Genomic DNA, 23,362 nt, shown 5'->3' on the forward strand with positions numbered 1-23,362 from the left:
TACTATTCACATTGGAAGAAGAATATTCCCCCCAAAGAATACAATCATAACCGATGCTTACTTCTAAAAAACAGTTGGAGAGACTCAGTTCAATACAAAGACTTTCTTTTTACTCCCAAAGTGGGTCAGGTTCTTGCAGTGGAAATATTGTGGAAGGGTGGAAACCAGGTCACCAGAGATGTGCATCATAATCATATAGGAACTTGTTAAAAATATACAGCCCAGGTCCCATGCCCACAAATTCTGCTTCCAGAGGCTCCATGGTGGGGTCTATAGATCTGTGTTTTTGACAACCTCCCATAGCAATTCTGATGCAAAACTAATTTTAAGAACTACTAATCTGAACTAAAATCGTGGTAAGATATAGTCATGTCTTATGTGTCTTTCTATCCTCAAGGCGATCCTGTGCCTCACACATATCTAGACTTCATAAATACTTACTGAATATCTGAATGGATAAGTGAATGGCATCAATGTGTCAAAAAAGAAATTACTTCTGGCCATGGGTATCATTGAGAAGGTGGCGTTGAAGTAGTCCTTAAACGAAGAAAAGAATATTTAGTTCTCTACTTAAAAAGAATGAAACACTGAGAACAGATTTTCATGGAGAAGCTACAGGACAATGGGGAGATATTTTTGGAGAACATCCAGCCTCTCAACTCATTCCACAAAAGAAGCAGCCTACTTGGCCAGCAGTTGAAGTCCGCCCTAAAGCTGCTGAATCACTCCCAGGCTTTCAGTGCCTCATGGAATATGTACATCACCACTGCACCACAAAAAAGGCTTAATTGCTATTTATAAAACATATAATTTGTGATTAACATATTGGGGGATATGAGATTTCCATTTAGAAACTACACTTAAGTTGGTGTTAATTTAGCCATGCAATTTAGCATGAGACCCAAATGGAAAGAACAGGCAAACACAAATTTAATAAAAATGGATGTGTTCCGCATAGCCAATAAAGTATTTCTTCACAGGACTAATGCTAAGGACTTTAAGATATATGAATTTCATAACAGCTGATAAAATAATTTAAATTAACACGCAATCTCCACTAACAAAAGTTATGTTTTCAACAAAAAAAATAATATCCTCATGGAAGAAAGACGCCACCTCTCCAGGAATTTATGGAGTACAGTATAGATTGTTCTTACACTATGTTAATAAAGTGTATTTGATAACTTAAACGTAATAATGTGTCCAAAGTATTTTTTATTGACCCACCTAAGATTTCAAAAATCGGGATTTGATAGACTATCTGAAAAGTAGACGACATGAAAGAAGCCTTTCCGTTCTCAATGACTGCAAAACTGGTTTATATTTTTGCTCACCCAGAACCCAACTAGGTCAAGAATTTTTTTTAAGTATGTATTTAGGATAACCTACATACAGTAAAGCACATGAATCTCAGGTGCACCTCCCAATGAATTTTTACATATGTACGCACCCATGTAGTCACAGCCCACATCACGATATATAACATTTCCAGCACCCCAGAATGTGCCTTTGTGCCCCCGCCGAGTCGATTTCCTCTCCCACAAAGGTAATCACTATCAAGTCAGGAGATTTTAGGAAAACTAAAAATAAAAAGTGGAAAATTGTCAGTAAAAGAAAGCTCCATTTAAAATTCCAGATATTTTTGTCTCTTTTCATTTCCTTGATAGAAACTTTATAATCTCTTTAGTAGTAAGAACAGTTTAGGAGATTGTTTGAGGTAAATGTTCTTAAAAGAAAATTACATTATATATTATCTCACCTTGAAAACACATACAATTTCATTCGTTAATTCCTTCAGCACACATTTATTGGGTAACCCTTATATGCCGGCCCTTATCCTGGGCTGTGAGAACACAAATCCTGGTAGCATAGGAAGGATTCTGCTCTCCTGGAGCTTACATTCTAGGTAGCAGAGAGTAAATGAGTAATTAAATAAATTAATTTAAAAAATAGGAACATTTCAAAAGTGATCAATTGTAATATACATATTGAAAGTAATATAATGAAGAGAGATGAGCAGTCTGTGGGCAACATTAGATTCAAGGAAAGGCTTCCTTCAGGAGACACGTTTAGGCTAAAACTTAATGATGGGAAGGCACCAACCAGGCAAGGATCTACACAAGGGGAAGAGGGTTTCAGGCAGAGCACAAAGGGCCTAAATGGGGAGAAAATGTGGAAGGTTTGCAAAACAGAAAGATCAGGACCAAAGCTTGGGTTTCCCCCAAAAGCAGAGGTTGTATCACAGGCTTATGTATAAGCAACTTATTGGAGGTGATCCCAAGGAGCAAGTGAAGGCCTGGGGACAGGGATACAGGCAGGGGAAAGTCAATGGAAGGGGAGGAGGTCGAGTCACCTCTCTGGGTGACGGGGCTCAATTCTACAGGGATCTCCTGAGGAGCCTACAGAAGGTCTGCAGGAAGTGTTCACCTGAAGGGTGAAGGCAGAAGCACCCCACCCACCATTGTTTGAGGTTGTGCCATGCGGCATTGACCCTGCTCTTTCATGTTTGCACAGGGGTACAAGGGGCCTCTGAGAAGGCCTGAGTCCAAGGCAAAAATGATTTGCACTCTTCTTGTGGTGACAAGTTGTCCAAGTGTGGTGAGTCTGTGTTCCCAGGAACTGTCCAGCGCAGCCACAGCTGAAGAAAGTTGGGCCGCGGGGATGTGACATGGCACATCCAGGGCGGGTGAAGAAGGAGCCCAGTGATAAAGTGGGAAGAGCTGAGTCAGAGGAGGAAGCAGGGGCCAGATCACATCCAGCCCTGTGGGCCCTGGTGAAAGAGTTAGATTTTGTTCCAAACGTAATAGGAAGCCATTGCTTTAAAAGCTAAGGAGTGCTGTGGCTGATTACTGGCTGAATGAACCCATTGAACAAAGAAAGGTGAACACTGTGTCATGATGTTAAGTAGGAATTTTTAAGAGTATTGCCTTGATCAACTGATGGGAAAAAAATCACAACAAATTATGTGTAAGTTAAATGTTGGGTATATTTTGATATAAAATCAGAGACATCCTTGCACCATATAGGTTCTGCCTAGTTCCTCAAGTCCACTCCCCTTTTCTCAACGCTAAGCAAAATGTCTGCTTTCGAGTCCTGGGCTGTGTCCAGCTTTCTCCCCTATCTTGGCCTCCGTACATGTTGTTCACTGTTGGAAACACTCCCCACTCTTCACCTAGCCCGATTCCTTATTTTTTATACTTCAGTTAAATTATTAATTCCACTGAAAATCCTCTTTTGACCACCATCTAAAAGAAGCCCCCTGCTGTCTTCTGTAGCACCATGTATTATTTTTTCTTAGCATTTAATTTGTAATTTTAAACTCCATTGCTTAATTCCTATCTCCCTATTCAGACTGGAAATGCAATACAAAATGGGACAATATCTACTTTACTCACCACAGTGTTACAGTGCCTAGCAGTGTCTGGTGTAGAGAAATCCAGTAAATGTTTGTTGAATGAGTGAACAAATGAATTGTTCACGATAAAAGCTTACTAGCTGTGGTCGAGGCTGGGCAGAGAGGGTGGAAGGCCTGCCCCGTGCCCCTCATGGAGGCTTACGGAACACCTTCAAGGAACTTGGGTGCAAAACCAAGCACAATGTGATAGCCTTGCTTTTGGCAAATGGTGTCTCCCTGAAAAATATTTATCTGAAGCTATTTGTTGGAGACTCGAGTGACACCTTGTGTAATAACAGAGTATCCCTTAAATAGCCTGTTTTATATACTATGATACACCTTCATACCTAGAGGTTTCCTGAGGAAATTGGGACAGTCATTAACAATACTTTTGATAATAAATGACTCCTGAACAACTTACAGATTAGCTAGTTCTTTTTTGTTCTTTTTTTAGTAGGAGAGAACTTGGATTGTAGATTCCGAGGTTGAAAGTAGCTGCAGGATTTTTCAATTAAAAGTTCTAGTGTGTCTCTTCTTTCTAGTGTGAAAGGCTAAATTAGTTTCAGGAAAATGCTGACATGGGATTAAGATAAACTGTGTCCCATCTTTAAAACTCAGTGGAATAATCCAGTTCTCTAAGTCCCGAGGAATAATCCAGTTCTCTAAGTCCCGAGGATGGCAATAGCTTCCCACACTTGATTTGACCAGCAAACAACAATTTGTCCCTTGACCTGCATATTTGGTTTCTATTTTACATTAAGTAGATTCAAACAACTAAAATAAATCAAGATTTTCTAACCCATTTTGCACTTTAGTGTAAATAAAACCTATGCCAAAAATTCAGCTCTGCTGTATGAGTTACAGAAATAACTTCTCCACACTTAAGACTAGTATTTTGCATGTACGTGCCATGGAGGGGGAGGGAGAGAGATTAACTTTAAATGAAATGAATTCAAGTTAATATTTAATTAATTCTGAGAAAAAGGTATTTCAATATGTGTCTATTCAAATACAATTTTAAGTTGCATAGAAAGTTTTAATCCAGTTTGAACTAATTGGAGAGTTTGCAACAACTAATAACTCATATATGTTAGTTACCAGGAAATATGACTTTTTTACCAGGAAATAATTCAAACCAATGAAACAAAACTTCAAATGATTCTTACCAAAAAAAATAAAAATAAAAATTGCCTCTGGCATTCAGAGATCTGCTCCGTGCCATAACCTGTCTCAGAAGAAGGTTTTCTGAATCCAATAGGTAATCCCTTTCCCAACCAGGTCTATTTCTGTGCTACAGTGAGCCTCGCAGTTCTGGATTTGTTGAGTGAAGCAATTTAGGAATTGCTTCTTGCAGATGGAGATGCATTTTATGGTGAATCATTGGAGCTTTAAAAATAACAAACTGCTGGAAAGAGGCTTAAAATGATCCTCCCAAATACTGAAATCTTATCTAGCCCATCTGATAGAGCAATTGAAGGAAGAAACTAACTGAAACTATTGAAATAGCAGGGAAAATTGACTATTCCTTTTTTTTTATCCATTTAATGTAAAAGAAAATCGTCACATCTAATAGAGTGTCAAAAAAAAGTGTTAACTAGGTGTAAATGCCTTTTAAAACTGTCTTTTACCATCCCTAAGGTCACTGAACCGAAAAGCTTGCCTCTAGCTGAAACACCTTTTGATGAAGTCTGGCCATTGTGCACGGTTTTCAAAGAAATAACAAGGGCCATTTTCGTGTCGTGTCAACTGATTTCAAGAAGAGGTTTAGTCTTTTCCAGTGCAAAGAAGTCAAAAACTTAAACTTTTAATTGAAAAAGCCCAAAGCCATTTTCAATCTCTTGTATTTAAAACTCAAATTATCTCTTTCAGGATTAAAGAAAAAAAGAACAAAAAAAAAGCTCACTTATACCAAAGGCAGCAGAGCAGCAATTTATTATCCATAGTCCTTTCTTCAGAAAAGCTGTCTTCAATTATCTGGGGTTTGTGTCTCAGTTTTATCGACTTAACACAAAATATTTCTCTAAAATCGTGCCCTAAATATGTGTAAATTTGAGCCCTAATAAAATGAGTTTCCAGATAATACAGCAGTTAAAATAAGATCACAGCCTTTCTACTTCAGAATTAGTTTAAGATGGGAATTCTTTATGTTTAATTAGTGCATTCGCGGGTCGGCCCCGTGGCTTAGTGGTTAAGTGCAGGCAGTCCGATGCTGGCGGCCCGGGTTCGGATCCCAGGCACGCACAGACGCACCACTCCTCCAGCCATGCCGAGGCCGCGTCCCACGTACAGCAGCTAGAAGGATGTGCAGCTATGACGTACAACTATCTCCTGGGGCTTTGGGGGAAAAATAAATAAATAAATAAATAAAATCTTTAATTAGTGCGTTCAGTATAACAACAGGCTATGGGGAAATATGACCCCAAGCAGAAGGCAACCAAACCCCTAGTTTGCTTGGGGTCACCCCCGTCTACTCCTGTTGTCCTGGTACCCTGTCCAGTTTAGCACTCATCTCAGATGTTTCATTTTATAATCAATAATCAGCATCAGCACCATCAACGGTTGCATGAAAATGAGCTGGGAAGCTTTCTGTTCGGTCAGCTCTCCCTCATGGGCATATAGCTTTCATCCTCCCAACTGTCCGCAAGAAGCTAACGAAATTGTCCTCAGGAAGAACAGCTATTTCGTGCACAGCAATTGCATTTATAAAAGAAAGAGTATGTATTCGTTTAACCTTAAAAAGACCTTTGCCATAGCATGTTCCTGAACACATGAGTGTCTTTCCATGCAGTGATAACAAAGGTATAATGGATAAATACTTTTAGTGCAACCTTTCTTGTTTCATTGATATGGGAACTAGCTGGCCCAGCACTTTAAATTCTTTAGTATTTGAGGCAAAGTTTATTTTCCTTCAGTTGTGTCTCCCCCAACACCAACTAGCATTATAATCCATAGGTTCTCTTAATTTAATCAAAACCAGATTAGCTTTACATTCATAACTTATTTTGACACTAACATATTCTCTAGGACATCCATGGATGCTTCAAATAATATATTTATGAAAATGAGCTCATTATATTCTCCTCTGCTTTTCAAATCTGTATTCTTCAGTTCCAAGAATGGCATCAAAATCTGCTCAGTTGTCCAAACCAGACAGATATTTTTCCTCTAAGCATCTATCAAATTAATTCTCTCCGTACCCACTTCCATTGGGTTTATCTGCACTTCTGCTTGTATTTCTTTAGTAACCTCCTCCCAACTGGCTTCTCTGTGTATAACTCAGGGTCCAGTCAGGAGACAGAAGCCGCAGAGTAATTTAGGAAAGTTTAACGTGAAGGATTATTAACTAGTAACAGAAGATTAACTCCTAAAAGTTAGAGAGTACGTTAAAGAGTTTAGGCACAGTGAATGTAGGGAGTAATTCTTACCTCCAGGACTGAGGAAGAATACTCAAGGAAGGAACAAATTTGGAAAACACACACACACACACACACACACACACACATACACACACACACACACACACACACCCCGACTGGTGTTTAGACCGCCTTGGGGAGTTTGTGATCATCGAATGTAGAGAAGTTCACTGAGGTGCCACAGGCTGGAACTGGGAAGGAGGAAGGTATCCGCTGGACGCCGAGGAAACGTACTAGAAAGCCGCCGGCTGGGCCGCAGCTGAAACTCACTGGGAAGCAGTCCTCTGGGATGCCAAGGACCTCACTGAGAAACCACCACGGGTCTGCTGCTGAACTTACAAGAATTCTGCCCATCGGGAGCCGGTGGAACTCTGTGACAAGCCACCCTCTAGAGAGCCAGCAGAACTCACTGGAAAGCCACCCTACGTGGTACTGCTGAAACTTGATGGAAATCTGCCCACTGGGACAACTGAGTCTAGCTAGGAAGCTGGCTGGAGCATGGGCTGAACATTCTTGGTGGGAATTCCCCTGAGGAGGTGCTGCTGAAACTTGCTGTGGGTGAGAACCGCTGAGTCTCCTGCACAGGCCCCCGACAGGAGGAAGAAGAGGAAAGGACATCAGAACTGGGAAGAGAAACTCCTTCTTCTCTCAGTGTTCCTCCAGCACATTTTCTACACTGTAGCCCCAGAGTGATAATTCTAAAACACAATGTGATTATTTCTCTGCCCAAAACCCTTCAAAGAGGTGAAGGGAAGAGAGATGGAGAAATAAGCGTAGGAAGCTGAGGGTTGACGTTGATGGCTACAATTCTATCTACAGAACAGGAAGTGAAGTCATCTCCTGTGAGTGTGGGACACAGGGCTTGGAGAGTGGGGAAGGTCTGAATAACCATTTTGTAGGAGGAAAGGAGTCAAAGCCAAAATTAATGCAAACATTTTGCCAAATGCATTGGGAATGTTATCCAGGCTAAGATAAATGTGTAGGATACGCTACAGGGTGGAAGCTACATGAGATGAAGGTCTGAACTGGGTTTGGAACTGAGGAAATGATCTGTTGCATAGCTTGTAAATTTTTTTTAATTTTTTTTGTGGGCAAATACTGAGCAGCAAATTTGACACTGTTCCTTATAATTGTGTGCCAAACCTTGTGTCTGGGCCTCAGAATTATAAGCTAAATATACCATGTGGTTCAAATGGTAGGCATTAAATATCTTGCTAGTCAGTAATCCCTGGTCTATATTGTTCAGGTCACTCACTCTGGATAAGGAGATTTAGGACAGTTCTAGATATCACCTCTTGTCCTAAGGGGCAGACATAAACTATAGTTTGAGAGCAAGCTTGATGAATCACCAAATTTAAAAGCAAGAACTCCTCTAAATTTCTTGCTTTTTCCCAACCCAAAATTAGAGCATAAAGATTTGACAAAAGGGAGGACCTGGAATGAGAGATTGCAAAAAATTAGATTTCTTGTTGCAAATTCAATGTAGGAATGCAGCAATGCTCAGAAAGAACGTTTCAGTGTTCATAAATATGTATCTTTGCTATTAACTACTGTTATTTACTATTCCTCGTGTTTGTGAGGAATAAATTCCCCCAACAGCAATTTTGTAAATAGTTGTTAATATCAGAAAAGAACAACCATCAACCTGGTGTGCCGTGTTTCCACCTCCCTGACAACAGTTGAATTCACCATGGAAAGAGTTGAGTGGAAATTGATGTATGTGAACATTACCAAGGTCAAGGGACTGGGTGAAACAACACTTTGTTGGCTTAAATATTTTAAGAAAATTTTTTGTTTCTTGTTAGTAGGAGTTAAAATAACATTTTAAAAGCTTATACCAACACTTCCAGCCTTAAATAGCCTCCAAATAGGCACATTATCTGTACAGGAAATTATCTGAGAACTCCAGAGCTCCATAAGTGCTGTATTTACTGATTCCGTTATATTGAATGCTGCCCAAATTGCCCTTACAGTGCAGGGGACTGGAGACTGGCTAATTTTGCAATGAACACAGAGTAAGAAAATCTATTATGAAATTGTTGCTCAGGCACAAAGTCTAATCTTAAGACCCTGAAACTGTTTTTTAATGGGGAGAGGTAATTTTCGACATGAGATCATGCATTTCTTCCACAATTATCAACGCATCGTTTCATTTTCTCATCCATCAGTACCCTCCACCTCTGCCTCCTTTTCCAGCCCACTTCTCTTTGTACCAGATTCCGTTCTATTGCTCTTATCCCGCCATTAACTGATTCAGATTCATCTAGTTGTATGTTTCATCTACGCCCACCCCCTTGCCCTAACATGTAACGAGCAGCCCATGAACGCCAAGTACCGTGCTAGGCACATTCTCACACACATCTCATTCACCTTATTTAGATTATGGCCACTTTTCACCATGTTAGCTCTCTATTTGGGGTTTGATATTTTCTGAGGTTCCTCCCCTGCAAGCAAAGCTTTAACTCCATTTCATAAGGACTAAGTGGGTCACAAGGCAAAAAAAATGGAAAAGATATCTCTTGCTGGGAAGGAAATTTCTGATCATCTTTCTTTATCAATGAAGACCTTTTTGCAAAGGGAACTATGGCTTTAAGAGAGAGAAGGCAGCAGAGAGGGGGAGAGAGAGAGATTATAATACAAATTCAATTTTTCTTCACAAAATACCCACAAGATTGAGTTGGGCAGATCCTAAAACAAGAAGAAACAAAAATGCATTATTTATATTGTTTGTGAATTAGCCCTGTTTTATGCCATATTTCTGCACATGTGATTCTATGATTTTCATTATTGCTCTTAACCTTTTTCATCTTCTTTGTTTCTGCCTTTAATAAAATATTTTCCTATAAAGAAAAAGGATCCTGAAGCACAAAGACATTTTCTTCAAGCCCTCTGTTCACGGGTATATGATATAGACGGTGTTTCTCCAAGTTCACTTGCTAGGCCACCGTAAGATAATTTTGGATTTGCAATTTTTTTCTATTATTTTCATGTTTGGTTACTTTTAAAAAGAAAAAGTTAAAAATTAAAAATGTCAGCTCTGAAGGTGTGCCTTAATGCAAGAAATAATATCCTTTGGGGCAGCTATGTCTTAGCGACCAAGAGAAGCTATCTGTGGTGGCAGAGCACTGAGTCTCCACGCACAGCTGACAACCTGTCTGAAAGGAGTTCAGAATTTTTAAGGAAGATTGTGAGGAGGGGGAGGAGGTGCTGCTTTGTAATCAGCAGACTCTTCTTGTGGCATTGTGAAATTCATGAGAACAGAATGAAGTTTCCACCTGAACCACAGCTCCTCTAGACGGGATCTCATTTGCATCCTTTCTGACGCCTGTGCTGCGGAGCTATAAATAGAAAAGCCTATATATAGAGATGGGTTATTTCTGCCAGAAGTCATTTTATTCTTTAGAGGTATCTAGAGACATTATTCATAGGATTCATTTCTGCACACTTTCCTGTGGAGAATCTCCCTCTCTTGACACTGTGGGTGGTCAACTTTGAAATCTGCTAATGACCCATTAGATGCAAAGAGAGCAGGAAGAGTTATTTTTTTAAGTTAATACATGCAGGAGTGCTTTTACTTCTAGAAGGTTTTCAGGCATCTGGCTGTGTGATGTAAATAGGAGGCATCCTTTTCAAGTCAGCATCTTTGATTTTTTTAACCAGCTAAATTTTCTAAAGATAATTTTTAATCCCCGTAGAAACTTAATGACAGTCATTTGATATGCTAACCGTATTGTGACTTGTAATCAAATATACTGTAGCAGTTAGAGTGCCAAAATATACAGCTGTTTGCACAGACTTAGGTAAGTGGTATTTTTTTTTAACTAAGCTTTAAAATGATTGAGTGAGTTTTTTCCCACTTCATGTTGTTAAGTGTAATGTACATGCACTAGACCATATATGGCACTAGTAAAATAAAAACCCTCTAATTTTTGTACTTTGATGGATAAATACCATGTTTTCATATATATGTTAGTCAAAAGTCAAAATGTAGCCCAAAAAGAGAAAGAAAATTAAAATGCTCTGGAGGCCTGCTGAGAACACAATGGTAACTGATGCCCATGGATCTTTTACTCTGGAGAGAAAATTTGTCTCAGGACAGCTGGCTTAGGCTCAGAGTGGGCTATGCAAGAGGATCACCTGATGACATTTTTAAAATGTGGAATCTTGGACCTCACTCAGATCTCCTAAATCAGAATCTCAGGGGGCAAGGAGCGCCCAGGAATCTGCATTTTAAAAGCCATATGGGAGATTCTCTGGTAACATTCTGTGGTGCCAGTCCACAGACCAGCTTTTAGAAGCCATGACATCTGAATCCACGTATCGCAGAGCTAAGGCCTTAAAATCCTTGCTACTGTCTACATTTCCTGGGGCCAGCCCAGTGGCATAGTGATTAAGTTTTCAACCTCCACTTTTGCAGCCCGGGGTTTGTGGATTTGGATCCCAGGTACAGACCTACACACTGCTCATCAAGCCATGCTGTGGCAGCGTCCCACATGCAAAATAGAGGAAGATTGGCACAGATGTTAGCTCAGGGACAATCTTCCTCATAAATAAATAAATAAATAAATAAATAAATAAATAAATAAATAAATTTCCTTGTCACATACACATGCTATGTCTCACAGAAATTAGGTCAGGCACTTATGTTTTCTCCCCCAGCAAGAGCAGAAGCCAGTCTTACATATCGCACGTCACCTGGCTCGGTCCGTGATGTAAATGCACAGTAAATACTTGTTGACAGCACTTGGGAATATATATGGTGTTCTGGAGTACAGGTACAAACTTCCCCAATATCTGGGTTCTTTCCCAAATCTGCTTTTAGTTCAGAAAAATGCCTTGACTTCCTTAGAGGATAATTTGCAAAACAGTTTTCCATATGGTTGGCAGGTCTACAAAGGGTAAGATTTTTTTTTTAACCTTTATTTTTTTGAAGAAGATTGGCCCTGAGCTAACATCTGTTGCCAATCTTCCTCCTTTTTTCTCCCCAAAGCCCCAGTAGATAGTTGTATGTCATAGTTGTAGATCCTTCTAGTTGCTCTATGTGGGACGCCACCTCAGCATGTCTTGATCAGCTGGTGAGTAAGTCCGGCCCAGGATCCAAACCAGGAACCCTGGGACTTAGAAGTGGAGCGTGCAAACTTAACCACTATGCCACGGGCCCGGCCCCAGGATAAGATTTTTTAAACTTTTTCAAATGAAAAAAAAAGTTTATTCCATGTGAATATATTTTCCCATAATAATTAAACAGCGCCCAATAAATTCACAGCAATGTTACAACATTTAAACTGGGTGAAGGAGGGCGACATTGTTTTAAGCACTGTTTCCAAGAGTCCTGTTACATAAGGTCCTTCAACCTCCGGCACTCCCATTCCTGGTCGACATTGCCATTTGCTTCAGGACGTGAAGGAGTCCAAGCGAGTTACATGACAGCAAAAACAGATGACTTGCAAGATTTTGAATAAATTGGGATTTAGTAATGGGATCTTTGGCAAGACCTGAATAGGAGAAACTTTTAGGTCTGGGTGTAACACAGTTGGTAACAAAGATATATTACATTAAAACTATTAGGGAAGTACCTGGCACTCCAGGAAATCTTGTGGAACTTGAAAGTACAGTTTGAAGTGAAGTGTGTAAAGGCACATCACCTGGCAAGGTCTCAGCTGGTTAAAGCTGACTCTTCCTAATGAAAGGCTCATGGCATCTCGAGATGGGCCAGAGGGCTCTGGACACTTGCCCTTGGTGAGCCAAATAAGGAAATTTTCCCCCTTCCCCTTTCATGAATTGTTTTCTATTTCTCTCTCTGGTCTGGCTGCCTGCTGGTGTACAGATGCATACAGTTAGTCATCTCCGTGTGACTTCATACAACCAACTTCTCCCAACACCTGATGAAAGCAAAAAGAAAATGAGCTCTGATTTATCAATAGGACACGATTAAGATGAATACTTTCCTTGGTTTTTAACATAAAAGCATCTTTCTTACATCTCAAATCCTGTTAGGTCTATATGATTAAAGCACTTAAATCAATCAATATTTAGATCCCTTTGACTTTCCTATATGTGGCATTCTCCTTTACTATAAAAATGATAATTTGGTCCGTCCAGAACACAACTTTCAAGAGTATTACACTCCTAGACTTTATCTGAGCATACAGATGCTTAATGTTGAGCTTTCAACTCCAAGTTAGGGGAGTGGAGGCATAGTTACGTTAGATTTATCCATGGCCCTAAACAACATTAAGTTCCTAACTAACACTTTAAGTCACACCAGAAAGTATCTGTGTACCTGCCAGGTGGCCTGGCTATGCTTTCCACGATTCTCAGGCAAGAAGGAATTGCCTTGGCTCGTCAGTTCTCAGAACTTTGTTTTGTAGCCCAGAAAACAGAAGAGTTTGTCTAGAATGCTTTATAACCATCTTAGTGATATTAATCTTTAATTAATTTTTTTCCCAACTCTGAAAACCTATGAGATTCTGTATCTGCCTACTATGTGTAAAGCACTGTGCAAGTTGCCATGAAAGTTATAAAATGAGTAAATTACTGATAACCTATGTGTTGGCAATATCTGAGGATCTCAAAGCCTCACACCCCACCAAAGCTAGCTTCCCCTACTATCTGGTATGTAAACTTTCTCCATGGTGTTTCATCCATTGACCTAGAAAATTAGTATAAAAGAGTAGACATTTTTGGAAAAGGAAACCTCTTCAGATTTCAAAGTCAGATATTCATTAGTATGAAAGAATCTTATTTCCTGCAAGCAAATTTATTTTGGACTAAGGGGATTAAAAGATGTAAGGAAGGGATCAAGAGACCAGAAAGATGAGAAGGATAAGAGAACAATTCCATGGTACGGGTAAGATCTATAACTAAATTGGGAGGCTAAGTCATGAAGACAAAATATGCTAGCTTGCTAATTTTCAAGATGGTCCTGGAACCTACCCTTAAGAGCTAACAGTCACATTTAGAAGATAAGATATAAGCAGAAAAAAAAAAAAAAAAAAAAAACCCTAAAGATCCATATGTGGCAAGGTGTGTGGACTAAGGTAATACGGAGAAAGAAAAAAAAGGAAGGAAAGGACATCAATATTAGATGGAATTCATTTAACTGCAAGTGACAAAATCCCAACTCAAACTGGCTTAAAAAATAAAAAGAGGGTTAAAAATATATTGGCTTATATAACGGCAGTGTCATGGCGGGATCTAGTACCCAAATAACATTGTCAATAATCTATCCTATATTTGCGTTACTAAGTAGTAGTTATTTATTCTCAGCCAAGCTCTCCCCTCTGGATAGGCAGATGCCACCAGCAGCTACCAGTTTAGCCGCCCCAGCTGAGAAATCCAGTCAACCTGGCTTGGCCCTTGTATCCATCCTGCACTATCACTGTGATTGACACCAAAAGTCTGTCTGCCCCTCCCAGTCATCCGGGCTGAGAATGGTGGAGGGGGGAGTCTGCAAAGGAAAACTGAAGCTACTACTCCTTTAAAAAGGGGGAATGGATGCTGATTGCAGAAACAACGTCCCAAGTCCCTTGCTCCTCTGGAGAATGCTGCCCCAGCAGGTGAGAGGAGCCTCTGTCCTGAGCTCTCAGGCGCTCTCAGCCTGGAGTACCAGACAGTATTGTAGGTGTGGAGAGTTGTGCAGTCATTACAGCTCCCACTGTGCTCTCCTTTTGGAGCTACCACAAGGCCAGCTCTTGGAGGACTGTCTCCCCAGTGCAGGAAGATTATCACCGGTTTGAAAGTCTCCTCTGAGCTCTGAGCCTAAGACGGTTTCATCTAATGGACATTAGAAGCCCTTTATTGAAGGAGTGCCACACAGATTTAATGAAATTCTGAAAAGGTACCTGGTGTGAAATAAAAGATGGGATAAACCAAAAAGAAAAATAGGTGGCTTAAAACAGAATTCACGGCTTCAGGCAGTCTATAAAGCTGTTAACCTGCTTTCAATATTAAGTACACAGCTACAAATACTTAAAAGCTGAAAAACACAGAAAGAGAAAGGGAGAAGAAAAACTCCACTTGTTAGACAAGATGCTATTGTAATTTTCTTTATATGTGTGTGCACGCGTGCATGTGTGTGTGCGTGCGTGTAAAATATCAACTGTTTTCTGATTGACTTTATAATTCCCTTTCCCTTCTCAGTGACAGTGAAAACTGGTCTTGTGAGTGTCCAAGGCGGTCCTCAGGCAAGCTGTGCCAGTTTGCAACTTGTGAAAACAACCCATGTGGACACGGTGCCACCTGTGTCCCTAAATCCGGGACCGATGTTGTCTGCCTCTGTCCGTACGGGAGGTCTGGACTCCTCTGCACCAACGGTAAGAGCGCCTGGTTATTAAGATGGAGCACAGGCAGAAAGAGGTGAAGGGGACAGGGGTCACTCAGAGGGATCAGGGACGACACCTGACTGATCAAATATGTCAGGTCCTTTTCTTGGTTCCTTTCAAGTCACTGGGGACAAGACCCATCAATGAGACTGGTCACTGAGCAGGTGTTTCTCGTACCCGGCAGGTAATTACAAAGGAGGTGATGAGTTGTCCCTGAGGTTAGACCACATGAAATCTCTGTGTTACAAAATCTCAGTCATTCTCATGCTCAAAGAGTAACAAGGAAAATCGGGAGCAACACATAAAATCAAATTGTTTTCTGTCATTTTGGCAAACTGAGGATATAATGTTAACAAATCTATATATTGTAGACTAGCTGTTTTTGTTTAAAGATAACAAAACCCATGACACAGTTATTATATACCAAGAAACAAAATCACAAATAATAGCCATGTGTCTCTCCTTAGGAACATCCAGTATGTGGAAACCCTAAATTACAAAGAGGGACAAGATGTCGCGATGTAAGATTGCTTTAAGAAGCACATGGCCTAAGAACGTAATGTTGGCTTTGATATACACGTATAAATATGTCTGTAAATATTTTCAGACATAATCAAAAGTATTTGGTATTAATATTTCATCAACTCAGGACTGGACTTGTTTCATCTTTATTTTCACCATATAGATGAAAAAACAAAGTTTACCTCTTTGGTACTAGAGGTATTTGTTACCAAATTTTTGAATAAGGCAACCAAAATGAGCACAGGGCCTTGCGCTCCAGGTGGATGAAAAGAAACAAACAGATCCACCTGTGCGGACTCAGCAACAAGCTGTGGCACCACACCTGAGGTAACAGGTATGCAAATTGAATCTGGAACGGAGAAGACTGTGACTACCAAGTGTTGGAGTTTTTGATATGCACAACTTGAAGGGAATTAAGACAACGGATTTATATGTAGCTGGGAGAAGGGAAGTTAAGAAGTCCTAGGAATTTCATTCTGTGTGGCAGGGTTATATTAGAAGTTAGCCAAGTCATGTTTGTAATACGAAAAAAGCATCTGGATGGATTGAAGTCTTGTCCTTTCCTATAAAAATCTCATGCTTCTTAGATATGATCATTCTATTTTAGATAAAAGCTATTGAAAAAAGTAATTGATCACAATAAATTTGATTACTATGGGATGAATCATCAGTTTTGCTTTCTACTAGAAAATAAGACTGACCATATGAAATAAGAAATGAAGATTTATAAGAATGTCTTCACATATTTACAAAAAAATCGTTGTTTACTCCCATCTTTTAGTCTCTTTAGGGTTCCAAACATGCAGAGATTTATGGATTATTGTGACATGAAATATTAGACAAAGTTTATTAGGGCCTGCTGCAGTGTAGGTAAGAAGAAATTCCTACATGGACCCATCCAGAGGAATTTCTTGAAATAATTAGCCTATCATCAATATGTTCCATGCATATGCCAGATCCTTTTGAGATTCCTGCCCTCATAGAGCTTATGTTCTAATTGAGAAGATAAAAATAAAATAAATGGCTCAAGACACAATATACAGTTTATGAAAAGAAGTATTAAGCAACCAAACAAGAGTGTTAGAGAATAACTCAGGTAGGAGCACGATTCTAGGTGGGTGCTCATGACAAGAACAACTCCAGAAGAAGAGAGATTTGTGCCAAGGCTGAAAGAATAGGGAGGACACCATGTGAAAAGCTGGAAAAACAACCATCAGGGAGAAGGTTCAGAAAATGGAAGACCCTGAAGAGAGAGAGAGACTGGGCTTGTTGGAGAATGAAAAGGTGCTGCTCTGGCTGGAGCCTAAGGGAGCCAGGGAGAAAATCCTATGTCACATAGGCGGGGCCTAGACTCTATACGGCCTTGGGAACTTGGGAAGGTTTTAGACTTGTTTCTAGGTGCCTGAGGAAGCCACTGGAAGGTTTTAAGGAGGTGAGTGGTTTATATGTGTTTGTTTAAACTTCTGACTGCAGTGTAGGGAGAGATTTTGGAAGACTTTTGTCAGTGATCCTGAGAAAAGATAATTATGCCTAAGAGAAGCGTGATGGCAGTGGAGGGGGAAATAAGTGTATGAATTTGAGATCTGTTATGGAGATAGAATTGGCAGCTTGCTGGGAAATGTGTGAAAAGGGCTGATCCAGAACAACATCTAGATTTCTTTGGTTTATCTGCTTGAACTGTAGGGAGATGGTGGTGCCATGAGGAAGATTATGGGCATAACAGGGTTTTTATGGGGCATTATTGGGAAGTAAACAGAGTTGTATTTTGTACAGATGAAGGAAAACATGTCTGTTAGATATCCAGATGGAGATGATGTGTAAGCAATGGGATAAATGATGCCAGTGTTCAGGGTAGAGGTGAGGACTAAACACACAATTTGGAGAGTCATCAAAATAGAGATAGTGGCTACCATAGGACTGGAGATTGTCTAAGGAGAAAGTGTAGATGAAGAAGAAAAGGGGGCTGAGGACCAAGCCCTCCAGGATTCTAATATTTAGGGATCTAAATATTGGTGGATCTAAAAAAAGGGATCTAAAAATGGGAGGAGAGAAAGCCATGTTAAATATCAATACCATCGCAAGACAAACACCACTATCATCTTTCAGCCCCTAAATATTTCTCCTTCCATGATTTGGCATTGTCTTAGCCTGGTTTCCCCATCAAAGCAGAACCTGGATAAAGAATTGCATTCAAGTAGTGTATCTTGGAAATGATCCCAGGAAACAGGAGAGGAGTGAAGACCTAGAGAGAATAAAATGGGGGGAGGAGAGAAAGTCAGTACAAAGGCGCATTATGGGGTGGAGCATCACCGTGGGCAACGGCACTTGATTCCACTTCCACTTTATGAGGAGCTGTCTAAAGTGAGTCTCAGAGTTGTCTGATCTTGTGAGGAAATGTATGGAATGAGTCTGAGAATTGTCCACCCAAGGAACAGCAGAGAGAAGACTTTAACCATTGACTCGTGGTTGCCTTTGACTGAGGGTTGCCCCACAGGACATTAATTTTCCCACACTTCTAGATTGCCTCCCAGAGAGGCGAGTGCAAGCCCCCACGGGCATCTCAGGCAACCATGTCAGAGAAGCTGGCAGTCAAGGAAGGAGAGCTTAACATACCAATATTCCATAATAATCACACAAATGCCCACCCCAGTGTGTGCTCCCTCTGGGAGCCATCTTTGCATCAAGCAGGCATCGATGTTTCCTTTACTCCACCAGCTAGTGTGAGGTGGTGCCCCACATCGTTTCTTGGACCATTCACTGTTACCAATCTGACCTCCAGGAGATTGCCCAGAACATGTTGAATATGCATTTATTCAATAGAGAAAAGCATAGAGCAAACCAGTAAGTATGGTGTTCGCCCAGTTACAACTACAGGTTAGAACAGGCACAGACGATATCTGAAACTTCCTTTTTTGTCTTTGCCTTTTTGTTAGTATCAGAGTATGACAAATCAGCTTGTTTCACTTCATCAGCAGCTGTGTTTGCACCTGGCACTTTTCTTTCAAATTATAGCCATATCTACCACACTAATATATTCTTTGGGGGATAATAGAAAATATAATTGTGACACTTCCTACCTTGTTGATATTTCCACTGGGGAATTCATTCCGCAGCAATCGTGGCAGTGATGACTGGAACTGAGCAAACACACAGTGTAAATGGAAAATTTTCAGCTGCCTTCGCTTGTAAAGGCCTTTCCATTCCACACCGTGCTCTCATTCACACTTCCTGTTGCCTGTTCCTATGCAGGAATCATTGCTTCTTGTTTTCTTAACCATGACATTCTAAAGATAAAGGAGGACACTTTATCTTGTCTCTTGCCCCCTTGTTCCATAAATGTTTCTTAATTTACCTTATCGTCCCAGCCTAGGTCCCTAGATGGAGCCCAGCCTTTGAAGAAAGCAGTATAATATGCTAATGGAGAGCCTAGGCCTGTATCAGTCTGGCTGGGTTACAGTCCCCATTCTCCTGTGGACCAGGCAGCCGAGTGACCTTGGGCAAGTGACCTTGATCTCTCGGTACTTCAATTTCAGTGAGTCCAATAATAGAACACACCTTATAGATTTCATGAGAATAAATGAGATCATTCGTGCAAAGTGCCTAACACATCACTGATCATACAGAAAATGCTTTTGTTCTCTAAGGGCGGTCAAGCCAGGATTCTCACGTTCACGGGGAACAGCCTCATTTTGTCATGATGAGAAAGAAGGCTGGATCTCCAACCCAGCTAAAAAGAAAACTCTCTAGGATGTCAAAGAAAATCAAAATTAATTTCCTTTCAATAATTTTCCTAAGTTGGTGACACTTTGCAGTGATTAGAGACAAGCCAGGGTGTTACCGAATCAGGGAGGAAGCAGCGCTCCACGAAAACAATCACCAGGCTATTTAAGGACACGATACCTCTAGAAAGCAGCTTCAAGTCAGGCTGGCATTTGGTAATGGCATATTTCAAGTACCTGTAATTTCCTGTCCTGTAAGCTCATAACTCTTTTGATAGCATCCACTCTGATATGATCAGCTTTTTCTCTCCAACTCAACAGCTGTTTGCTCACCCTGCTGTTCAACCCATCTCAATATCCCTCATTTCCCACCATGTTTAAATCCTGTATTTTCCAGCTTTTGGTTATAAAGAAACATTAAAAGATCAAGCCCAACCCCAGAGGGGAGTGAGGAGACAGGAGCGACTGTGGTCACACAAGAAAGCGCTCAGGAACGTGCTTCCTCTTGCTCTGGGTCGAAGGCAACCTTTGAGTGGTCTGCATTTTTTCTTCCTTAAGAACTGAGGGAATCGCTTTTCCTTTGGCTCAGTGGGAAGCTGCACACCTCCTGCCTTTCAATTTTTTTTTCTATTGCAGCATCTGTGAAGAGAAAAAGTTAGCTTGGCACATATAAAAAAGCAGCACTTAAAATAAATATATAGTTCAATGTACACCAAAATGTTCTTGAAAATAGCCTTGATGGACTCCTGCAATCCAATCTATGGACATATTGAATGAGCGCCTTTCTTCTATTTATGCAAGTGGCAGTTCTAGCAGAGCAAAGTTATGGTTATTGTTCCAACAATTATTACATGTACTCTGTGTTTATAAGCAAGTGAGTCTTTAAAAATATATATACAAGCATCTGGGAAATATTTTCTGGTCAGAGGCTTTCATAAGGTGAAATTGCTCATGTGTCTGTAGTTAATGCTATAATCTTTCTTTAGGTATTATGCTTCCTACCTATGGTTGGTGTTGGATTTAGTTATATATACATATATATATATATATATATATGTATACATACACACACACACATACACATTCACGCACACACACACATCTACTAAGAACAGCAAGATAATAAGGTATTATGACTTGGGGAATTATCAGCTTTGGCAGAGTCTGCTAGTTGTTTGACCAATATATTGTCCCCTTTTTTATTAATACACCTCTGATTTTATTTGCAGCAATAATGTACCCCAGCTAAAATGCCCCAGCCTCTTTTAAAGCAAAGTGTGGCCGTGGGACAAAGTCACGGACAATCGGGTGTAAGCAGAAGTGTTCGAGTATTATACTGACCTCTGGAAAAATTCCTTAAGTGTGGCATCACCCCCGATCTTCCTTCTTTCTTAAGCCTAGAATGTGGATGTGGTGACACAAATTCCAGAAAGCATCTTGGATCATAAAGTGACCTTGAGAATGAAAGATACACGCTAGCAAGGTGAAGCAAAAAGATGAAAAACACTTAAATCTCTGATAACTATAAAACCACCATACCAATCAGGGATTGCCCACCATCAGACTTTTTGTTAATAAGAAAGAAATAATCTATTTTGCTCAAAACTCTGTTATTTTGTTATATGTTATCTGTTATATGTAGTTAAACCTAATCTTGACTGATACAGTGTCAAGATTTCCCTGAACTTTATATCCTGATATGTTTTCTCAAATATTTCTGATTTTGTTCATAAACCTTAGACTCCTTCTCAAAGAGAGCGAAAGTACAGGGTTTTTTGTATTATCTTATTTCAGTTTAGAAGATTTAATAAACTATAAGTTTATAAAATATATTTTACAACCCAATGAAAGTGTGCTATGAACGTTATTCCAGTATTGCAAAAGAAATATCAAGGTAAACAGAAAAATGAAAAACTATATTTTTCCAAACTAGAAAAATAATAAAAAAGCAAATTTTAGATCTTACTTATAAAACGTTACCTCTTATCTTAAAACTACCCCCATGAGACAATTTCTAATAATCACTCTAAATGAAAAATCAAATTAGTTTGTAGATTTTCGCATCTCAATTCCTAGGGAGCCACGAATTTGTTACTGTCTGCTTTTAAACAGAGAATATTCACTATCAAACTCTTGCCCTTTGCCTCTGGAACACTGTCAGTGGAATGCTAAACTCTAAGGGCCAAATGTTCTTTTTGTTCATTCCAGCACTTTGTCATTGTTTAGCAACTTCACGGAATTCTCCCTCCCAACACAAGGATTTCCTGCTTATTAAAAATGCCTTTAAAATGGATAGACTATGCACAGGGGCAGACTTTGTCTCTGCTGAATATATTTGTGGTAAATTGATTTTGTGGACCATGTGTGGAAATGTAAGCCTCTGCAGTTCATCCCACAGCTCACCGGAGAATTTAACTTCGCAGGTCTGTCAGACCAGGCCCTCCCCCAAAGAGTCAATTTGAGTATAAAATGAATCCTGTCAGACCCTACCACACCTGTCAGGTTCTGCTCGGTCAGTTTAAGAGCTGTGCTAATGTGATGCCCCTGCCAGTTACCAAGCACCAGAGAGCTCAAACACATTTGTTGTACACTAAAAAAATTCTTCACAGAAAGAGAAAATTGATTAGAGTCTGAGTAAATTTATGCTACATGAAAAACTGTGAAGTCAACATTTTATGAAGAGGCAATGGAATTTATTGATTGTTAGGAATGAAATAAACAGGGATGGAGATGCCTGTGTGTGATGTAAATTGCCTACCATTCTATGCAATGATAGCAGCTATTCAGTTCAAGGAGTTTTTTTTGTTTATATCCACTGACGTGCTCATATTGTGTCTTTTCTAATATTTTGTCACTCCATGACTTTGAGCTTGAAAATGGCTTCCTATTTTCTTTGGGAGGAGGAAAGAACTGCTTAAAATGATGTGCAAACCTGACACAGGCAGCCCCCGCGTTATGCTCAAGCCCTCACCTTAGTCACTCTCTACCAGTTTACGCTATTTTGTATTTGTCTTTTAAACGTTGGCCATACATCACGCCAGTCCTTCCCTCAGCCCAGAAGCTCTGTGAAGATAGATATCACGTCTGCCTTGGCCATCAGAGTATCTGCAGAATGGCAAACAGTGCCTGGCACATAATAGGCGCTCGAAGTTTTGCTGAATTGAAAATCCTTTGAAAGTTCTTCAGAATATTCATCTAAGTTTTACCCCAAGACTACTGCTATGCCTATTATTTAGGAGAAAGTCAGTAAATATTTGTCAAATTGAAAAAGTAAACTAATAAAATAATCAATGAGTGAATGTCTAACCTGGAACATTGCCAAAAGTGTGTTCCACAGCACACTAGTGCAACAGCTGGCCCATGAAAGAGTGTGTTGAAATGAACGCCCATCTATTGAGTGCTTCCTATATGCCAGGCCCTCAGCTAAGAGCTTTGCATTCATCTTCTTACACGATCCACATCATAACTCATGAGGTATGCCATTATTTCCATTGGGCAAATAGGGAAACTGAGGCTCAGAGAATTTAAATAACCAATCAAAAGTGATATAGTTCATGGGTGGTGGGTAGATCTGGAATCCGTCTCTCTTACTTCAGCCTTTCATTAAAACATTAAATAGTTACATTATATAGTATAACATTATATACTCTACTTCCCTTTCAAGAATTCACAGTCTGTAGTGGCACAGTAAAGGCTCTGAGAAGTCCTGTAATAACTCAGCGTTAAACTAAGAAACTCTTCTTTCTCACAGAACAAGCCTTTCACAGAATACACTGGAGTGGTTCCCAGTGTGGTGTATGTACCCTCCACTGTGGTATTGGAAGAAAATATTACTTCTCTTTTTTTACCTCAATCTTTTCATTTCTATTTTTTCTGTTTTATCATGTCCATATTATATTAGTATATGTAAAATTATATGTATATAATTTTAAATAAATAACATTATATGGGCCATGATTGAAAAACTTTAGAGGCCACTGATTTAGA

General features: G+C 39.8%; 1 protein-coding gene across 1 annotated transcript in view; it reads left to right on the top strand.

Moving 5' to 3' along the window:
• Positions 1–23,362, top strand: part of EYS (eyes shut homolog) — a 1,424,867-nt gene that overhangs the window by 1,305,289 nt on the left and 96,216 nt on the right. The window contains exon 33 of the mRNA XM_058554077.1: positions 14,953–15,125. Coding sequence (XP_058410060.1) covers positions 14,953–15,125 — 173 coding nt within the window. The remainder of the gene's footprint in view (positions 1–14,952; positions 15,126–23,362) is intronic.

The sequence above is a fragment of the Diceros bicornis genome, chromosome 14 (genome assembly GCF_020826845.1).
Source record: "Diceros bicornis minor isolate mBicDic1 chromosome 14, mDicBic1.mat.cur, whole genome shotgun sequence".
NCBI classification, from domain to species: domain Eukaryota; kingdom Metazoa; phylum Chordata; class Mammalia; order Perissodactyla; family Rhinocerotidae; genus Diceros; species Diceros bicornis.